Source organism: Bombus pascuorum, chromosome 6, assembly GCF_905332965.1.
Source record: "Bombus pascuorum chromosome 6, iyBomPasc1.1, whole genome shotgun sequence".
Lineage (NCBI taxonomy): Eukaryota > Metazoa > Arthropoda > Insecta > Hymenoptera > Apidae > Bombus > Bombus pascuorum.
This window is the reverse complement of record NC_083493.1, coordinates 10,946,485-10,967,331: the sequence shown is the minus strand read 5'-3', so window position 1 is coordinate 10,967,331 and position 20,847 is coordinate 10,946,485. Positions and strand designations below refer to the sequence as shown.

The following is a 20,847-nucleotide window of genomic DNA, read 5'->3' as shown; positions in this document are numbered from 1 at the left end:
AATGGAAATAATTCACTTTTCGTTCCACCTTTTGATACGTGGAAACCAGGAATAAAAAATATCGTAAGTCATAATAACGTTAGTTATGCAGGTTATCGATATTAATTGAGTTAAATTAACGTAACAGTTAAATAGATAAACAGCGAAAGATTATTCGCGTCTTACAAAACATTGTGGGTTCATCAATTGTAGTAGAGTTGTACTAATGTAGTACATGTAGACTATAGTATGACAATGTGTATAATAATAGTTGTATTGATAATAGTACTTTCCTATAACTACAAAGTTTTGATACCAAGAAAATGAAATGTATATTTCTGCCAAGAAAACGCCTCATTGGAAGATAAGAATGCATGCAAATATTTCTACCACTGTATATATTCTAATTACAATTTCAATATAATTTTAAAATTCCAATAAGGAGGTTAAAGTATTCCTTAAAATATTTTTAAATTTTCCATGATAATTTGTAACGAAAACGAAAGTTACTAAACACGGTAAAACGGTACGCAAGACAAATGGGGAATTGTTAAAAAATTTCAGTCTGGCGCGAGAGTGACGAGAGGACAGACGGCCCGGCGTCAACGCGTCACAGAAGTGAATTACGTGCGGTGGTGCTCACGGGACAGTTTATTTTTACAAGATGGTTGTCAATGATGATATAGTGCGCTCGTAACCACCCCCGTTGTATCTCGATATATATCGAGTTTTATTTTTATGGATCGTTTCGTCCGTGAAATGATTTAATAACGGCGAGAGTATTACGACGGGGAAGCGAGGCGAAAAATAAAAAAGAAGACACAGCGTAGGTAGGGGAGGATCGTTGATTTCGTCGTAACGCGAGCCACAGGACGGACGTTTGAATTGTAAAAGCGTAAACACACCGTGCGCCATGCGATTCTTCTTTTTTCTCGTTACACTTAGTCCGTGCCAGCCCCTTTTGTTTTGGCCGTAATGCGATGAGATTGCGTGAGATCTGTCCCGCGGGTGTCTGGCATGAATACGCCTGGATGAAAGGTTTTCCGAAACGTCCTCTCTATGAAGGTGTTTAACTCTTATAATACGAGAACTTTTTATATCCTGCATGAATAACGATGCTTGAATAAAATACAGATTCGTTCGTAGATACACCGCTGTCTATATGTATTTGCGTATGTTAATCGATTTATAAAAATATATAAATTATTGAGAAAGCAATGGCTAGAAACAATACTTGGAACCTTCTTATAGGATCATCAAATAATAAATTTGAATTATTTATTTAGGAATTGGCCGACAATATATTACAATTTGGAAAGTGATTCATCGATATGTTTCATATATTATTGCTTGAATTAATTACGATATGAGTTTAGAAATACTTATCTTATCTCTATTTTAGAGACTATGTATGTAGATAATCTGGGGATAAATAACGTTTCCAGAATATGTTATTGTGAATTTTGCTAATTGAGTAAATTGCTGATTGTGCAAATTGTGTTGTAACTTGTCTCACGTTTACAGATGCCAATATTTCAGTGTACATCTATTAATCTTCTGAAAATCGATTTTATCATGTTATAACGACGAAATGATGATACGGAATGCAATTGAACTTCAATTAATGAATTAAATTACGTCTTTTCAAAAATAAGCAAGAGTCTGGATGCTTACAAGCGGTAGTGTACTCATATTACTATAATGTTTATCTCTAATGAATAGCTGACACTTGATGATATTTGTATAAACTTTTAAAACATGAATAGAAACGCACATTTCAATCATTTTATTGAAATGTCTCTATACGCCAATTTTAATTCGCCTCCAATAAATTACGTATTGCTCTTTTGTTTATGCTAATTGATATTAACGATTTTCAATTAAGATTTAACAGCGATCAATATCTATTAACCGTATATGTGTATTTGCCTGAAGTAAACTGTGGGGTGAAATTATATTGAAGCATTCAATTTGTTGAAATGGATGTTATATCTTCAATAATTTAAAAGAAAGTACGCAAATGCTCATAGATGACGTGATTTAAGTATGACTCCCTGGTTCTTTTTGAATTGTTAAAAAAGGAATGACATTCCCAAAACGATATATGAAACCGAAAGACAAGCGCGACATTTCATACTTTGGGCGTTGAAACGTTTTGATCTCAAAATTTGAAAGATCGTCCTTTCACAGTTATTCAATTTCATAGTTCGGTCACGTTCGACCATGAAAACTCTTCGTTATCTCGGGCGTTTACAATTTTAGGGCGATATCGGCGCGGATTCAAATGGCCGCGTTGGAAATTAAAAGGTATAAAAAAAAAAAAAAAAGAAGCGAAAGAGAAACTCGGTTGAGCCTGGATAACAAAATTCGTGAAACATTCTCCGCGGGAAAATTTAAACGCGAACAAAATCCTCGTCGTTGATAATTGCGTAAAATGCTTTTTCCATTATCCGCACTGATCGAAATGAAAGGCGATATGTCTGAAAGAAATTCGCAATTTATCGGTAGGTAAAGTTAGATCGTCCCATCCTGTTCCCTCGAAAAAACGGGGAAATTCTTCCATTTTGCAGTCCCTTTTATCGTTATTTCTATTAAAATTCTCGTGCGCGGCATTCGGCGTTTTTCATTCCGCGGATTGCGGTGAACGGCAAACAAAGCGAAATCTCTGTTCAATCTTCGATCGCGAATAATTCATTTCAACACAGGGAAAGATAGATTTTCACTGGCCTCGATGTTTCATACATAAAATGCGTGTCACAGGACGACGACCCCACATGTGGCAACCGTATGATATAGAAATTCATTTGGTCGTATTACACGATATGATGTTTCGATCGGTTCGAAATCCGCAACAAGCATCTAATACTATAGTTGTTCACGGTATACAATTTTCCGCTCGCATGAGCGTACGTTCAATGGCCAATCATGGTATTACGCTGGTCGAAAACAGCCGGGTATTCCGACTTTTTCGAGGGGAGACAGATATCGGTCACTTTTAATATCGACGTCTGTCGTTGAAAGGTTTCTCTGTCGTCGAAGCTGTTCTAACGGTTCGATGCACTATCTGTCAGGCAATGGTTCAGAGGAAGTGAGAACGAGATAGATAGATAGATAGATAGATAGAGAGAGAGAGAGAGAGAAAGAGAGTGAAAGAAAACTGATGAAGAAAAAAAGCTCTCTGAAATCGATGGAATCAAACAGGTTGCAGAGGCCGGTTTCACGTCGCGTCTCGTCGAGTCGTCGTTATGATAATCACGCTCGAAGCCCAGTCACGGTGTTATTTTCGCCCGCGGTACATAGCCTGCACACGAAGTTTCCGCACACGCAATGTCGAGTCGCGCGACACGATCCTCGTAAAGACCGGACAGCTCGATAACTCTGGATTGCGGAGAAATAACGCAATACGTACTATAATATCGATTCCTGTTTTGCGACCGTTGCAAATCTGGATTTAGCCGAGTAATTCCAACGAAACGTTACTCTTGTCGTTGTTCCCCTCTCTATCGTTTCCTATTTCTCTTTTTTTCCTCTCTCGTTTGAAATAAAATCGACAACTTGATTCCCGATTGAGATCAAAGGGGAAAAAAGAAGGGGAGAAAAAAAGGGACGAAGAGATATTCACGAGAGTAGTCTCTCTTTCTATTCGAATGGCAATGGATACTGTAAAAGTTCCGCGACCGAGCTCGAATCGAAAGAGTATTTGCAAGATAATTCTACTGATCATGCCCACATAACACGATGGAGAAATTGTCACACAAGCTGTGGAAACTTGAATCCGTTCCTAGGAAAGACGAATGCCCTCTGTCTCATACGACGATATTTCCCTCTTATGGACGATGCTCGTTGATCGAAAAGTTAGAGGACGACGATTTATTTTGGGGGCACGGGGAAGGCCACGCTGGGAACGAGCGACGAATCAAAATTTCTGATACGGTGACTCGTTTCTTGGGAAACGCCGCCCGTATCCCTTTGAGGGTAAAACTTTTCGTCGGCTGGAAAAGCAGAGAGTTTGGCAGAACTGAACGGGCGAACTGTCGTTTTCAGTGGCGGCGGACACAGACTTTCAAAATGAAACGAATTCCGAGTTTTCAAGTTTGCGTGATCTTTTTTCACGAATTCGTCCCACTCCCTTCAGTTCGTACACGAGACGGGAAGAACAGTTGACTTATCGAATTTCCATTTTTCCTTTGCCGAGACAACTAGACTGCGATAGATTCGAAATCGATACACAGTCGTGCCGGTAAACGCGGATCTAATAACGAGCGGATGGGAGGGTGAGTCGAAGGGGAAAATAGTCGGGGTGAATTTAAATCGACGCGGGTACAACGATATCGATTTCGCCCGCGTTGGAAAAGCCAGTGAATGATCGTGTCCCGAGCGTGACCAAAATTGAAATGATCTGCTTGTACAAACGATAAGCAAATCGAAGAGCCGAATAAACGATGAGCAAGTGACGTTAATTGGAAACGAGTTATCGGCTTTATTTTCGCGCCGTTCCCGAGGGAATCGTCACGTTGCGGGATTGGAAATAATTTTTATACGCGATTTCTCATCTCTCTGTGTCCCGCTGATTTTTGGAGTTAGAGAGGCGAATCGAACGATTCGCGACATGTAAAACGAGCGAAGGGATTCTGCTGAAAAAAAATTTTAAAATAGTCCACGTATTATCCCATTTTCCTCGTTGCTCCTCTCCGCGTCTACTGTTTTGAGAAACAACTTTTAAACATAACAGATAGTTGAACGTATTGCCAAATAAATCTATTGTAAAAACATCAGGTTCTTGATTCAACCGTTTAAACAATTTACCTGTGCCAGCCGACAAAATCATTGAATATTTTTCTTGCGAACAATACCAAAAACACATGCATCAAGTTGTATGACATAATAAAGTTTTATAAATCGCAGAAATAACGATTAAAACGGCAATGATTAAAATGGAGCGATCGTGCTGCTATATTTGTATTACATTTTATACTAGTCCTCTTTATCATTAACTATACGTAATTTTTGTGAGTGATTATTTCTGGCGAATTTCACGTTATTTACGGAACTGAAACTGAACTAGAAATTAAAGAATTTATTTAAATGTCAGAAGAGAGGATTTCAAATAAAAAGACAAATACATTTCCGTCTGTTAATTTTAACATTTGCGTTATGTATTACAAAAATAATGTGAACTTTTAACATTTATTACCTTTATTGATTTGTAAGAAGAATGATCAGTAAAAAGAAAACAAATTAGTTAAATATATTTATTTGTACATTTTACTTTTATATTTTTGAACCATAGCCTATTCAGTGACAGTAAAGGCAAGATATTATTGGCAACGAATTATTAGTGGCGCCAAATCGCAAATGTCAGTCACATCGAGATATCAACAATATTGAACTGTCAATGTTGTTGACCTCTTCACATATTTTTTTAACCTGTTTTGATATTTCATTAATGACTAGGAATGTGAGAAATTCTCATTATAGCTTTCTGTACAATGTTCGATAAACCGTATTCAGAATTACCGGAAATGTAAATACACCGTGAAACTAATACGTTGTTTCATCGACCGTATTCAATGATCATGTTTCTGAAATAAACGCGGTACCAGTTTCAATTACTAAATCCAAATTGGAACCATATATCGCGTTACATAGACGAGAAAAACGATCGCGCTAAATGGCTAAAAAACATAATTTTGTGACCCAACAAACCAAGAATAAAAATGAAGAGAAAGGAATGAAACGCATGCACCACTTGAAAATTTTTATTAACAACAAGCTAGGAAAAAGAAAATAAATTTACAAAATCTATTGAAATATCAGTCGAGTAATTTACTTCCATTATAACCGAGAATGAACAGAATGGAACCAACCGGTGCTTAAAAATTCTACAGTTTCAAATGGCTTGTCGAACCGAAACCGAGTTTCGACGAAGAATAGAAAAAGAAGAAACGCCATTGCTCGTTATGATATTCGCAGTACACGTTTTTTGAGGAAACTCAGATTCGGGAAAAATGTACAGGTTATATAATGGTTTCAATTAGGACAATTAGGACATCGTGTATCACAAGGAACGCAAGAACGAGCCAACTGAAATATCCAGTATTCTTCAACAGAATAACGAATTAATTAAATTGGTTTTCTGAAATGTGAAGTGGAAATAAAATTTTTCCGTTTTATATTTTGAACGTCAAATGTACTGGTACCAAAGACTTCAAAATCCAAGCGAATTTAACTTATTCTTCTCAAACGTGAACACGACAACCGAAAATTGAATAATTTACCATTAATGCTAGTAATTTTGACATTTAGAATTTTTCGACTTTCTTGGAAAAGAAGCAGCGGTCGATATCTAATCGATAGGTAATTCGTATCGAATATAGTGTTACCATTTAGAATTTAGAAGCCAACGAATCTTTCTACCGGCAAAAAACCGACTCGGCCCAACGGAAACTGTGGCAATTACTCGAGAGCACGGTTGCCAGAGAACTTTCCGAAACGGGTCGTGGGACAATTAATGGATGGTATTAATTAGGGATAAAGGAGACGGGGGAGGAGCAGAATCGCGTATAACGTACGAGAGAGTAAAATCTCGCAGCAGAGGCAGGCGTGTTGCGTCTTCGACCACTCATTACTCTACGTCGAACGATGTTTCCGTCATCGGAACTTAGGTAGGTAGAACCGGTGGGTCGTAGCAAAACGGTATTGTTTGTTCACAGCGAGCCGACACGGGGCCATTAATTAATCGCGCGCGCAGTCCACGCAGTCGATTTACATCCGATCCAAGCACGTTACATCCGGATCGTCAGCGATCCGTCGCTACCATTAATTTCTAAATACAATCGTCGGTTTCTCGTTGACGATCCATTGAATTCTAATCAACCGCGAAACGTGCAACGTTTGCCATGACATGTTACGATATTTCGGATGATCGGAGTGCTGTCGCGTAATTCGCCCGTATATATAATGAGAAATATTTTATTTTTACAGCCTATACTTTCAACCTTTAACGCACGTAAAAGATATATTCATAGGGTATAGACGTACGATGACACGGGCGGTTTTTGAAATCGTTTATTTTCTGAATCTATCGGAATAAAAGGAATATTTTTAGCACAGCGTACCCGCTTTACTAACAGCAGGATATTTCAAAACTTTCGCGCACGCGTGCAATTACTCCATAAACAAAACTGTGAGGGCGAACAAAAGCTTTCGAAACGACAGCTTTTCCCCTCAAATCATCGCTCTTATTTACACGGACCGTACTAACGACTAACGGGCGATTGTTTTCAGAACGGGAGTAGGTGGAGCATGGAACGCAACAGAAGAAATCATAACGCCAAGCAACGATACCACCTATAACATCGAGAACCTGCAACCGTTTACCGTCTACAGCTTTCGTGTATCGGCAGTGAACGCCATGGGACGGAGCAAACCCAGCGAGGAGACTTTCCACTCCGTCACCCTTCGAGAACGTATGTTTTTCTGTATATCTATACCTCTACCGTGAACTACTATTAATCTTCTGTCTTGAACGCCCTCGATTGGTCACAAACTTGCTCCTAGCTGAGCTTCGATCGTGTATTGGGGGAATGAGAATTCGTGTGGATGACGAGTGATCGAGAATTAGCGAATGTTTATGCCAAGTTATTTATCGTGAGTTTTATTTTAGTTGAAAAGTTTTAGAAGATTTACCTGGCAAAAGTGTTTATTGTGCTTGTGAGATTTTAACGCTTAATCTGTCACTTTTACGTTGACGTACATTTGTTACGAGTGCAATCTATTGTTTTCGCTGTTTCTCTACGCAATATTAGTTGTATTTAAAAATTTCGAACTTAAAAGTATATGTCTTATGAATGTTATAACGTAATATTATAAGAAAATGCTAAAGACAATAGATATGAAGATCGTACTCGTTAGCTTACGTTTCATGTATGTTTAACTTATTCATTAAATTCCTTAGCATTTTTCATTCTGCACGTACTAATATCTATTACCTTTTAATATTGTCTTTAAAGGAAATTCCATTAATGTAATAACGTTTAATATACATTTATTTCGCATTAAAAGTAATCCACTCAGAAATTACGTACAATCAAGTTTAAGTATTTTATCACTGCAACGCACAGCTTCGCGTTTAAATTGCCGGCGGCAGACGAACTTAAATTTTCGTGTGAAGCTTCAAATGGGTTAACTGTTAAAATTGCGATGTAATTGAGAAACGAGTCGAAGAGTTGAGAGTTTCGATCCTGAGGAAATCGAATCGACTAAAGATTGTCTTCGTTCGAATCTTGAATCCATTTTTCATTATTTCATATTTTCGACTGAAAATCTATCTAAAATTTCAACGTTCCTACAGTATCGTATCCCAACGTTATAACCAAACATTGCTTCCTTTTTATTCACTCAACGTCATCTCCCCTCTCTTTTCTTCGAATACTCATCGCCAATTCCTTGACCAACTCCCTATAACTTCTCGAGAGACATTGAGAACGATATTAGCCGAAAACATCAGAGGGAATGATAATAGACATAAAATTCCACGAAAGATGCCCGTTGGAACGAGTCCCTTCGGGGCAATGTTCAGGCTCGCGGGAGTAACCGTTCCGAATCCAACGGAGGGTAGAAACTCTGGAACTGTAGCGCTATACATATAAAGAAAAGGGGTTGGAAGAACAAGACTAGAAGGAGGAAGAAGAGCGAGAAGAATGGTTTGCACGGCCGGTTTTCCGCGGCCAGGCATCGTCACGAGACTGGCGTAGCCAACTAAGGAGGCGCTAATTGCAGCACCGGAAGGAGCAATGTATAGTCGTGCTTAACTCGAGCAGTCCAGCTTTCCTCTTTCTCCGTTGAACCGTTCTTTGGCTCATTGGTTCGTCTTCGTCTCACGTTCAAGGCAGAAAATAGGTTGAACAGACGGGCGCCTCGGCTAAGCCCTATAAATTCTGTCAACGCCGCCGGGATTGGTCGACGCCTGCTGTATGTATACCCACGACGCTCGACAAACTTTGCATCGCGACTATGTTGACAACGACGACGACGATGACTGTGACAAAGGCGCCGATAGTTAGCGCGCGCCTGCCCTCCAGACCTGAATTCCCATGCGTATCGCTATGGCAATTAGCGCGTTACACTGTAGATGTCTCGCTGATGGGATTAGCTGCACGAGATTTTCCCCACTGAATATTTGATACCGGGTCGGAAACGGATGCTTTAGTTTAATATACATAGAATTTCTTAGCTAGTCTTCTTACAGCCTCGTTGTTCGGAGGCAGGAAGTTGTGGGGAAAAAGAGAAGGATCGATCCGTCCTTCGATTGCTGGCGAAGAATGGTGAAGAATGGAGGAGCAGGACAATGAGAGCACGTGGTTTTAGTATACGTGGAATTTCCTAGTAGCTGGTCGTCGAATTAGGATCATCTGAAATTTTTGATATTTTTCAATTTTTTAATCTTTACAATTAAAGGGCGTAAACGAATTTTAGATAGGAAGAAAGACAAAGTAAGAGTATTGCTTTCTATGTCTTTTCTTGTCTTTCGTAAGACAAGTTCTAGGAAATTAAAGTTAAAATATCGTCTGTGATTTCAACTGTGGCTTCAAATATCTTCAGTGATATTTACATATGTGAATCGTGTTAATTGTTTATCTATTAGAGCTTTCGATTAGAGGAATGTCTATGATGAATTTAAATTTTAGAGATTTCAGATTTTTATAAGAAATTTAAAATAGCGACAATTTTGTGCCTAATTCTGGTTCGGTGGCCAGAGAGTATACCATGGAATAACAATCAAAAATTAGTTTGACTTCCACGGAACTGTATATACAGTTCCCTTGTTCTATTGTTTCGGATTTGTTAATTAATGCACAATGAATTTCGTAACTATTGATACTGCACCAGCTAACATTAGTAAATAACACCTGTGGCTAGAGTTTCAGCCATCGCAATTTTAGCTTGTTCAGCGTGCATTTGCTTTGAGAAAATTGAAATAGCTTTGCTAAATGGACGCGCTCACTTGCATGACGACTATTCGGAGCGATGTTTATACCGCTTCCGTAAAACGTGGATTCCCGCACAAACGTTGTGCTTACCGTAGCCTTATAGAAACTTATAGAAGTTTTACTAATAGCGTAGCAAAACACGACTATCGTGATTATATTATTATTTGGAACTAATGTGAAATGTATATATATATCGAATTTACAATACGTTTGTTGTATGCAGTTAAAAATTAGTATACAGAAACCACAAGGGAAAACCGTAATACGTCACATTTTTTACTTTTCATATAAGAACGATTTTAAAGTCCAGTAGCTTTTATGCGATCTCATATCGGCAATCTATCTTTATATTAAATTTGGTTATGTCATTCTTTTGAGAAATATGTACATCAAAAATATTGATGATAATTAAAATCAGAAAGTTAACAAAATTGTACTTATTCTATCGTTCTTTTGCAATCTTTGTATAGCCATCCTAAATCATGTTTAAATAGTATTTTTGTCATCTTCTAAATACACTAAATACCTGTAGCTTTTATTTACAAATTTGTTTCAAAATTTACCAATATATACATAATAATCGGATCTCATTATGATACTAATGAAATTCCGATATGTTTAATATAACACACGTTTTACATTCATAAAATTAAATGTTCCAATGCTTTTCGTAAGTCACTGTGTATTTTTCATTTTCTTAAAAAACAAGATAAATATTACGCGCTCGTAATTCATGTATGTCACAGACTAACACGGTGATAATTAATACGTTGACGATTTATTAATATGGAAAATTAATTTAACGCATGGATGAAACGATCGGAAGTATTGATCTCCAGGTCAGCTGGGTCAGAACGGAAAAACTCCCTCGATTTTCCACGGGTTTCGAAAATTACATTTAACAACTCGTCAATATAATGGCATTAATTATTAATATCACATTTCTCCGCTAACAATATCTAAACACACGAATTAATTAAACCGCCAGGGCTGAATGATTTCACGGAAAATTCAACGTGTGATATTTAAACAACATGTATCCCGGGCAAATATCGAGTTACAATGAGCCATCGATTGATATATCGTATTACTCGAGTAATTCGTTTAGTTGGCTCCGAACAGTTCCAACAAAATCGTGGGGAAAAATGCGATTAACACGTCAAATCTTCGAGACTCGAATGCCGAAAGCAATTTATTGTATTATCAGTCGATCGTAACACTACTACGTAAAAACTGGAAAGAAACGAAAACTAAGCAAGCGTTCATAATTTCAGATTCATTTATGCATACGAATATAATGCGTACCGTACAAAAACACGGATAAAGGGATAATTAAATATGGTTTTAAAAATGTTTCTACGCGTTATTCTCATATTTAATCTTTTCATATTACCCTTTCTGTATTGCTTATTCATTGTTCTTTTTTGTCCCTAAATTTTTTAAAAATCTTTTGGTAAATATGCGTAATCCCTGATTTAAAATAGAACAGATATGAATCAGAGAAACAAAGAACAAAAGCCGAGAGATAAAATAGAATTTAAAAAAAATATAAAACAGTCTTTTGAAATACTGTAACTGAAAGCAGAATGGTAGGAAGTATGAAATGAGCTTATAAAACAATTATGTATTCAACAAAGAAAAAGAAGAGATTATATAAAATATTAACTTCAAATTACTTTTATGGTAGTTACACATTGTTTAATTAAATATTTTTTAAGAAAGTAAACGATCTTGCTTTTGTATACAGTATTTTAATAGTGTACTAAATTATATTGTAATACTGAAATTCACCGCGTAATTGTAACGCAAAATGCGTCTTTCATGACAAAATGCGGCACATTTTTGCTTTTCACATATTGCATCGAATTAACGCCTGATACGAGACATATCTACGTTAGAATGTCAATAAACCAGTATTGGTAATATGCTCGCTGTTCAAATAGCTTAATTAACGAAGCAATAACCGCACGTTTAATAAACCGGTTTACTGAAACAGATTAACGACGAAGACTAGTTCTGCATACCTATTAATTTCTACGCGCTATAAAACGTTCTACGATCCATCGGATATTTCTATACAGATAAATTACAAATATCAACAATAATTAATTAATTGAATCTCGTAAGAAAACTTTTTCTCTACTTCTACGCCATAAAAATCAATCCTCAGTCAAAATGTGTAAAAATCACAGATGAAAAACACGATACGGCACAATTCCCATTATTTGTAGAAAAGCAATTTTCGATACATTGTTAACCAATTCCTATGTTCAAATTATCTCATCGTTTGTTTTTTGATATTAAACATGTATTTTATTAGCTTCCTGAACATCTAAAAATACAAGTAACATTACAGTAGAGTTACGCAGAGTTGCAGAAAAATCAAACAATCAACGGAAATGGGCTTATCATATTTTTCTCACGCGATTTTCATCCACTGCAGAAATACTTTAAAAAATTGTCGTTTCAATAGCACTCGAACGTTAATCCTGTAACGAAAGTAGATCTGTGCGCGTTAAAACCGATCGTCAAATGTCCGAAATCAATTAAAATCAGGCCACGGGACACGCATTAAGCTCGATGGAAAAAATCGCGACGTGTTCACCGACCTGACAAATACGGGCGAAAATGGACACCAGGCATCGAAATCTAGCCGGCGATGTTTTTGATGCTTCATCGAATCGAATCGAATCGAAACATGGGAGTCGCGTCGCGAACTATTGCCTGGAGCGGAATAGGGAGAGGCACGCGAAATCGGTGCTATTAAATACATAAACTGGCGTACACAGCCAGAGGCACGTTCATTATGGTAGCACGTGAGGAAGGAATAATTATCTGGTAATCAAGGCTAGCCCGCATAGGCGATCACGCGGATTCGTGTCAATAACTGATTTAAATACCAGGGAACATGAGTCGACGCCAATATGAATCCATGCGTGAGCACCATATTAGCAAAGCCATCATCCTAGAAACGAGGATTGGTGATCAAGAAGAAAAGAAAGAAACGAATAGAAACGTTACGAGTTGTTAAATCGAACGCCATTATATTCGTTTGGAGATATTGTACACCCCAGATCCGGTTTTTGTTTTTCGCTGTGTTTCTCCTGCTGTGTGTTTTCCGATACTCGCGACCGGAAGCGACGTTTAAGCGCCGTTTTCCCTGGTACAGTTAAAAATAACATTGCGCGATCGAGCAAAACATTGACGCAGTGAAAATTTTGACGTTAAAAAAAGAAGATTCCATGTTCACAAAATTCTAGTCGGATAGTAAATAGCCAGAGCCGATGAAGTTATTTTCCTCGTCACTTCGTTGTGGATACATGTCTATGTCAGATCGGTCAGGTTTGTTAGACTCTTCGATTGGAGAAATCGTATACGGTGACATACCAAAAAAAAAAAAAGTAAAAATGCAGTTTATCACAGAATTATTTATGTTTTACATATCAATATAATTATTTCCAATGTATTTGTAAAACGTTTAACTCATACAAATCTGAGATTTGTTGATGGCTTAGTGTTTATGATTTATTTTCTTATTTTTATAATTTCATGCAGGTACACGGGTGTATGTAATATGTGTAACATCGTATTTTATGTTTTTCTACTTTTTCTTTCGTATCAAAAGTGAAAATGAATAAAATGTGTTTAACAACTATTTTAACAATGTTACCTTTAACAACGCGTGCTTTAATCCATCAAGAAAATTCGCACAGTCAACGATCATATTTCAGACTCGAATGAAATGTATGTGGACTTTTACGATTGACTTATGTTTCGTAAAAGAAACTTGGTTGAACTGTTTCGTATCATAATTCAAGCTTCTTGGATTCGTACATTCAGCCAAACATAGTTCGTACGAGTAATTCAAAACCGTAATTCGATTGGTTGTTTCGCGTGCTCAAATCACTACGAACTACGAACGATGTGACATCCTATCTGAAGATCGATGAAGTCTTTCCAAGTAGAGGTGAACACGCGTTTGAAACAGGATGACAAACCTTTGCTCGATGGCGAGCGACGAGTAATACGTCAATCGTGACAGCATGTTTTTCTCGCGATGAGACGAATGAATTTTTCAGAAACGCCCGATCCAAGGAGAAATCTTTGACGTCGAATTGCGAAAAAGCAACTGACATTGCGTCGCTATGAAGTTCCTGATATGGATTTTAATAAATAGATGTGTAAATACAATACAGCACGCTATTTTGTTCACTTAATGAAATTCGACTATCAAATTTTGGAGTACTTCGACGTATCCTTGATAGGTATAACATTACCGGAATAGGTACAGTAGCGGACAAAAGTTTAAGACGATGATTTGTAAACCGGATTACAAACATCTTATACGCATATTGTTCTTCTATTCGGTTTGTCTCTTTGGAATAACGTAGCTGTATGTTTGACCTTCGTAACCTCAGACAGTCAGTTGTTAAATACAAACAATGTAGGAGTTACAACAGTTAGTTACCGCCTAGCACTTGGAAACAGTGGACATTAGTTTAAGACGATCTGTGTAAAACGTGAGTACGAGTACAGTTTTTGAACATTTTGATTCTGGAATGTCAAAATCATTGTTTAGTGTACCTTTTATTGCTTAAAATTCATTTAGGTAGGAACAGACTATGGGTAAATCAAAGAATTTACTTGAAAACGAAAGGGAACAAATCGTAAGGCTGCGAAAGCAAAGTAAAACCTTCACCGAAATAGCAAATATAGTGAACAGGTCAGAAACAGCTTGTAAACAAGCTTGGTATAAATGTTTAAAGACAGGCATGTATTGCGATCAACCGAAAAACGGAAGACCACGGAAAACAACACCGAAAATGGATCGCCGGATTCATCGATTGAGCGAAAAGGATCGTTTTCGTAGTGCAAATAATATTGCTGCGGAGATAAACTATGAAAACGATACACAAATTAGTGCTAGAACTGTTAGGAGAAGATTAGAAGACTTTAACTTAAGAGGACGAAAACCCCAAAAGAAACCACTGCTGAGTTCTAGGAATCGAAAAAGACGACTTGCATTTGCTAAAGCTCATAAGCATTGGACAAGTGAAGATTGGCAAAAGGTATTGTTTTCTGACGAATCGAAATTCAATCGCGTCTGTTCTGACGGGATACGGTACGTTAGACGTCGAATTGGCGAAAGTTTGAAAACACAGTGCGTTTTAAAAACTCTTAAACATGGTGGTGGCAACGTTATGGTGTGGGCGTGTTTTTCTCGAAGCGGCCCTGGTCCGATATGTCGTATCAATGGAATTATGGACCGTTTTCAATACAAGGACATACTCAAGAACACAATGTTACCTTTTGCACGCAACAATATGAGTGATGATTTTATTTTTCAAAATGATAATGATCCGAAGCACACGGCTCGGGTTGTGAAACAGTTTTTTCAAGAAGAAAATATCACCGTGCTGCCGTGGCCGTCGCAATCACCAGACATTAACCCAATCGAGAATTTGTGAAGCATCATAAAAAAGACAGTACAAGGTTATAAACCGAAAAATTTAAATGAACTTTACTCTACGATTGAAACAGCCTGGAATAATATTACGGTAGATTAATATAAAAAATTAATAGATTCTATGCCAAGAAGATGTACCGAAGGGATAAGAAATAACGGATATTGAACAAAATATTGAATTTAAACAAAAATTGTGTATATTTTTTAACCAAAAATTAATATTTTTTGTATAGTCTTAAACTTTTGACCGACGAAATATTATACAGATTTCGTTCCTTTTTTATAACTTAGCTATTGAGCAAAATATCAAAATGAAATTTTTTTTCTAAGTGTACAAACAAATGTACAATTAGTTAATACCAAAAGTAGAACACCGTATTTATATTTTTTATGGAAAGTAAATCAATTATTTATTTCTTCCATTTCGTCTTAAACTTTTGTCCGCTACTGTACATATTCCTGAATAATTCAACTGATTAATAATTAATTAGTCGGAGAACATTGGACATAAAGCAATTATTTGTAAGCCTGGAGGCAGAAAATGACGATTGTTCGTCGTGTCGAACTGTCGAATATTGTACGTAAACGTGGAAATGTTATACAGGAAAATTAATTTCGAAAATACGTTGGTGGCTGAACCGCACGATGGTCGATAGAGGATTAGTAAAATGATAGCACATCAACGAGGAATGTCTAGTATACAGTCGAGTTTACGTTTTATTTTACATACATAGATATATTATCATCCATACATCAACGGATAGGTGAAGTACCTAGGCTAGATGGCAATAATTGTGTTGCTATAACGAGATAATGACAGTTATCGGGGTAATAAACGGGTAATTAATAGAAGGCCGTGTATTTAATACCGTCAATACGAGACACGTGAGCGTCGATGAGCGATAAAGGCTAATAAACAGAGAGATCGAAAGGGATGATGAAACGCGAGTCGACTCGAATGAAAGTGGCGTCGAAATCAGCGCAGCGCTGCACCGGCCGACGTTAATGTTAGCATCTTATCACACGACTCGTTATTCAACCTAGTTTCTCTTAAGAACTCTGGATAACTGTATTTATGTTTACCTGTTTCTTTTTTTAATAACATTTCTACGAGTTTACCGGAAGCTTCTTTGATCTTTGCAACCCGGAGCGAACTCCAATCTCTCCGCGCAAATAGATATGCCTTCAGAGAATAATTAATTTTACAGCCGGTAAACGTTCTACCTCTTTGCAGTTGTTAATGAGATACTACGAAACTTTCTCTTTTTTCCATCTTCCTCTCTCTCTCTCTCTCTCTCTCTCTCTCTCTCTCTCTGCCTCTTTGTACCCCTTGTCTATTTAACTTGGCGTGCAAGTAGCATCAAGCGTTATGCAAAATCGTATTCTCGATTCTTTGGCGATAAATATCTGAATTAGGTGTTTTCCGTATCTAAGACACTTTACAGAAGCTACTCTACTTTATTGTAACTTTGACCCACATTGCAGAGAACGAACTCCACCAAATTACTTCCACCCCTTGGTCCCGTTTCTAAACAGTTTCTCTATATTTTAACCGCCATGACCGTTCTCCATAACGAAGCAAATGAAATTGAATCGACGCGCACACGATTAGCAGATAATGCGCCAACATAGGGTTCGTGGGCGGAATTTATTGCCAGCATATTCTAATTCGCGATACTAATTGGTCGGTGTATGGGTGTCTGTATATGTTATACCGTATATATGGACAAGGCAGGCAATAGCGAGAGTGCGATGCCACGTCGCTGGTGGTGTACAGGAATCCACGGGTGGCTTAAATGAAACGCTGCCCTTTCTCTGTCTCCGTCTCTCTTTCTAGCCATCCTCGCACTGCCCCTCTGCTCTCTGTCTCACCCAGATCAATAGGGCACCAACGAAACTTCTCCTACCACTTTAGCCCCGAACCAATACCTACGTATACCGACTCTCGTTCCTGTTTCCGGAGGTCGTTCGCCTGTCCCCCATAAATATATGGCGTAACAGAGCCACCAATTAGCCATCGGGACAGCCGTGTCGGGGTATATACGCCCCCGGTCCTGTGCGGATCGGGGTAAGTTCATTCGGGGCACGGTACGGTGGTGCGCGCGAAAATTGGAGAATTCGTTGCGTGGTTGTGCTAGCTAATTCCGGTAACATCCTCGGGTCCGCGAGCCGGTAATCAGCTTGAGTTATGAACTTTAACACCGACGCCGGAGAGATACGGTGGAGGAGCGTCGCGAACCACGCTTTTATTTCCCTTCGGAGCTGATAAGGGGTCGTGGAAATTTCTACCACTCAGTCCACTGTCCTCTCACACCCTTTTACCGACATCCACGTCTTCTTCATCGGCATTTTTTTCACTTTTACGTCGCGCTGGGAAGATATAATTCGCGAAGTGGCGGCGGTTTTTATTGCAGGAATATCGCGGCAACCACCGTCTCTATTTAGTTTATAGAACCGCTCGCGACCGTAGCGCTGCTCTTTACGATCGTGCCGGATATTGAATTAGTTTTCTCCTTTCCTATTTTTCCAGTGTACGGGATTCGTTCTATTCGGCGATCGAAGAAAGTTGCATGGATAAAGAGAATGGGAGGGAGGAAGAGAGGAAAAGTCGACGAAAAAAGAAAGGAACCGATGTTGCGTGCTTTTATCGCGGAGACGTTGAGGCAAACATAGCCGTCATAAACGTGGTCCCGGCCCAGGATCATAATAACTTAGCGCAGATTTAGCGACGGTAAAAAACGCGGCTAGCTCACATTTATTACAGGGCTGAATTACCCCGGCAGAGTGGCTGGCCGGAATCGCGTGAAAGACTTATCGCCCTCCACGTATCCGTCATAATACCTGACCCACGACAATGTCTTCAACTATGCGTTAATAATACTGGTTGTTTCGTTAATTGACTACCGGCGCAGGCACCACAGTCGCGGTTGAATAAAAATAAAACGTGGATCGCATAACAAAAGATAGTCAAGAGGTAGTAAACTCGAAAATATACAGTCACAATATATAAAGTAAATTACTGTTATTAAAAGTGGCTCTTTTCGTATTCGCGATAAATTTTTTTTTTTTCAGAAATTACCTCTCGCGCGTTTACCGTCGCAATCGCAATTGAATTTTATTTGACTCCGAGAGATATTTAACACGCGAGCAGCGTTTAACGATGGAAGACGTCTGCCTCGTTGTTAATATATCTCTGTTTCGTTGAAAATGTTAATTGTACGAAGAAAATAATAGAAACGAAGGGAAACTCGTTAAAAAATAACACCGCGAGCGAAAGTTGACGGCTGCGCAATTATTATTATTATAGACGGTGAAACGGAACATTGTCCAGAGACTTATGAATAATTATGCGAAAGGGGAACATCGAAATAAAAACAGATAGTGGCGAGGCTAACAGGAAAAATTACTGGGTCATTTCGTGGGGTTTGCGTGTAAATAGAAAGTAAGACGACCGCGCTTTAGAAGGTTCGTCCGGAATCCAAAGTTAAGTGCTGGAAATTAATCGAGAATTACCGAGCATTTGAACGCGAGGTTTCGCCGTTGAATGCTCCAGTAATTAATTCACCGGCGAAATCGTACTGTAGACTATTCGTCGATTACCTCTATACGCTCGCAATTACCCATGATAAATATATTTTATTTTATCTTCAAATACTGTTTATTTTACTTCATTATTATTACTAGAGTCTCTTAACGAAACCTCATTGTTCCTCAATCTCCACCGTGTTTTCGATACGTGTAATTAATCTCCATGATAAATACATTCTCTTTTATTCTCATCTATCTTTTCCTTTGTTACTTGAATTATTTAATATAATCATGTGAAACGACTAACGATTATTTTATCAATCGTGCTTCTCATTCGTTCAGTTAATGCAGTTAACAAATATATTTTCTTATTATTTAAATCACTGAATAAAATTTATAGATCACTGTGAGAACGATTAACAATTATTGCTCATTATCCATCACATTTTCGATTCCGCTAATTCTATAAAACGTTTTATTTTATCTGTATACCTCTTGCTTCTTATTATCTGAATCATTTAACACAATCTTCTACCGCTGTACGAGCAATTAGCAATCAAAGTGCTCAATGTCATCCATCAAATTTCCGACGCGTCCAGTTAATCTGACCCATAATATTCCACAATTTTCCCGACTGACACAAATTTCCCTGAATTCGCGAAACAATAAGCGGGTATCGTGATTCGTCCGTGCAATTTCTCCGTCAACCAGCCGACTAATCGTTGTCACCGGCAATTATTCACCAAAATGTCCGTTCGCAGTTTCGGTGGCGATGCAATAATTACCCGGCGACTTTCGTATACGCGCGTTCACCCGCACGCGAATCCTTCATTTCCCCGGTGGTTATCGTCGTTTCGCAGTGAGAACGCTTTTGCACGAGCGTTAACGAGTCGCCGGAAGTTTGCACCGACTTTGTCGAACGATGCGTGACGCGCATTAAACATCTTGAAATTATTTCCACGACAATCTCTTGTTCCCCAAGAAACAGAACGGAACTTCCACAACTTTTCATCCGTGAATATTGGCACACGATAACGCGGAGTTTCACGAAAGACGTGGACTCGCGTCGAATGGGACCTTAGATGGGGTTAAGAACCGCGATTTTGTAAGTTAAGGTAAGGGGGCGATCCACAAGTTAAAAAGTTTTCTTAATCAAGTTATTTAATTTACGTTCTCACACTTTTTGGCAGAAGTTATAGAAGTCGGAGTATAAAGGCAAAGGCATGGGGCGGATGTACTTCGTCGCTTTAAATTCTTAGGATAGTTACCGTACCTGCTTCAAAATTTTGAGAAAATTGAGTAATCGTTAAAAGATACGAAAGATGTTCAAGCTTGTTACTTTAGACGTACCGATGACTGAAGCGTAAGATTTGCCTCAAATTCTCCAAAATGCATTGTTACAAAGCTATGATACGAATCATGATCTTTCTAACCACTTTGACAGTTGCAGTGTTAATTTCATATTTTCTTCTACAAAGAGATTATACCAAAGAAACGCATGCACAGTTCAAGATAAAGTTTTATTAAAAATAAAAGGTGTCTTAAAACCCTCGAGTAGAAGCGTAGCTGTTCTTACAGGAAATGTCTTAAGACTCTCGAGTAGAAGTGTAGCTATTCTTTCAAGAAATTTGCTTGGAAGTTGCGCGTTAGTCATGTTAGTACGTGGAAGACATCCGTCAAGTCGATTCAGCCTTCGAATGCTATTGTACTTCGGTTTACCGCAAGAAACTGTTGGCTAGAATCTACTTGCTTGTTAGGATGTATGTAAGTTGGTATTCGCGTGTGGTGTGGTAGAGTGAAGTTGCGCCAGTGCCAAGAGGAAAGTAATGAAATAACATGTGCTTATGAAGTATCTCGGGAGTTGGAAGCGTACAAAGTATG

General features: G+C 38.1%; 1 protein-coding gene across 4 annotated transcripts in view; it reads left to right on the top strand.

The window, feature by feature from the left end:
• The window catches only part of LOC132907998 (tyrosine-protein phosphatase 99A-like), a 423,216-nt gene that overhangs the window by 374,122 nt on the left and 28,247 nt on the right, over window positions 1-20,847 (top strand). For all 4 annotated transcript variants that reach the window (XM_060961501.1, XM_060961500.1, XM_060961502.1 and 1 more), the window contains exon 4: window positions 7,267-7,448. In XM_060961501.1, the coding sequence (XP_060817484.1) occupies window positions 7,267-7,448 (182 nt within the window). The remainder of the gene's footprint in view (window positions 1-7,266; window positions 7,449-20,847) is intronic.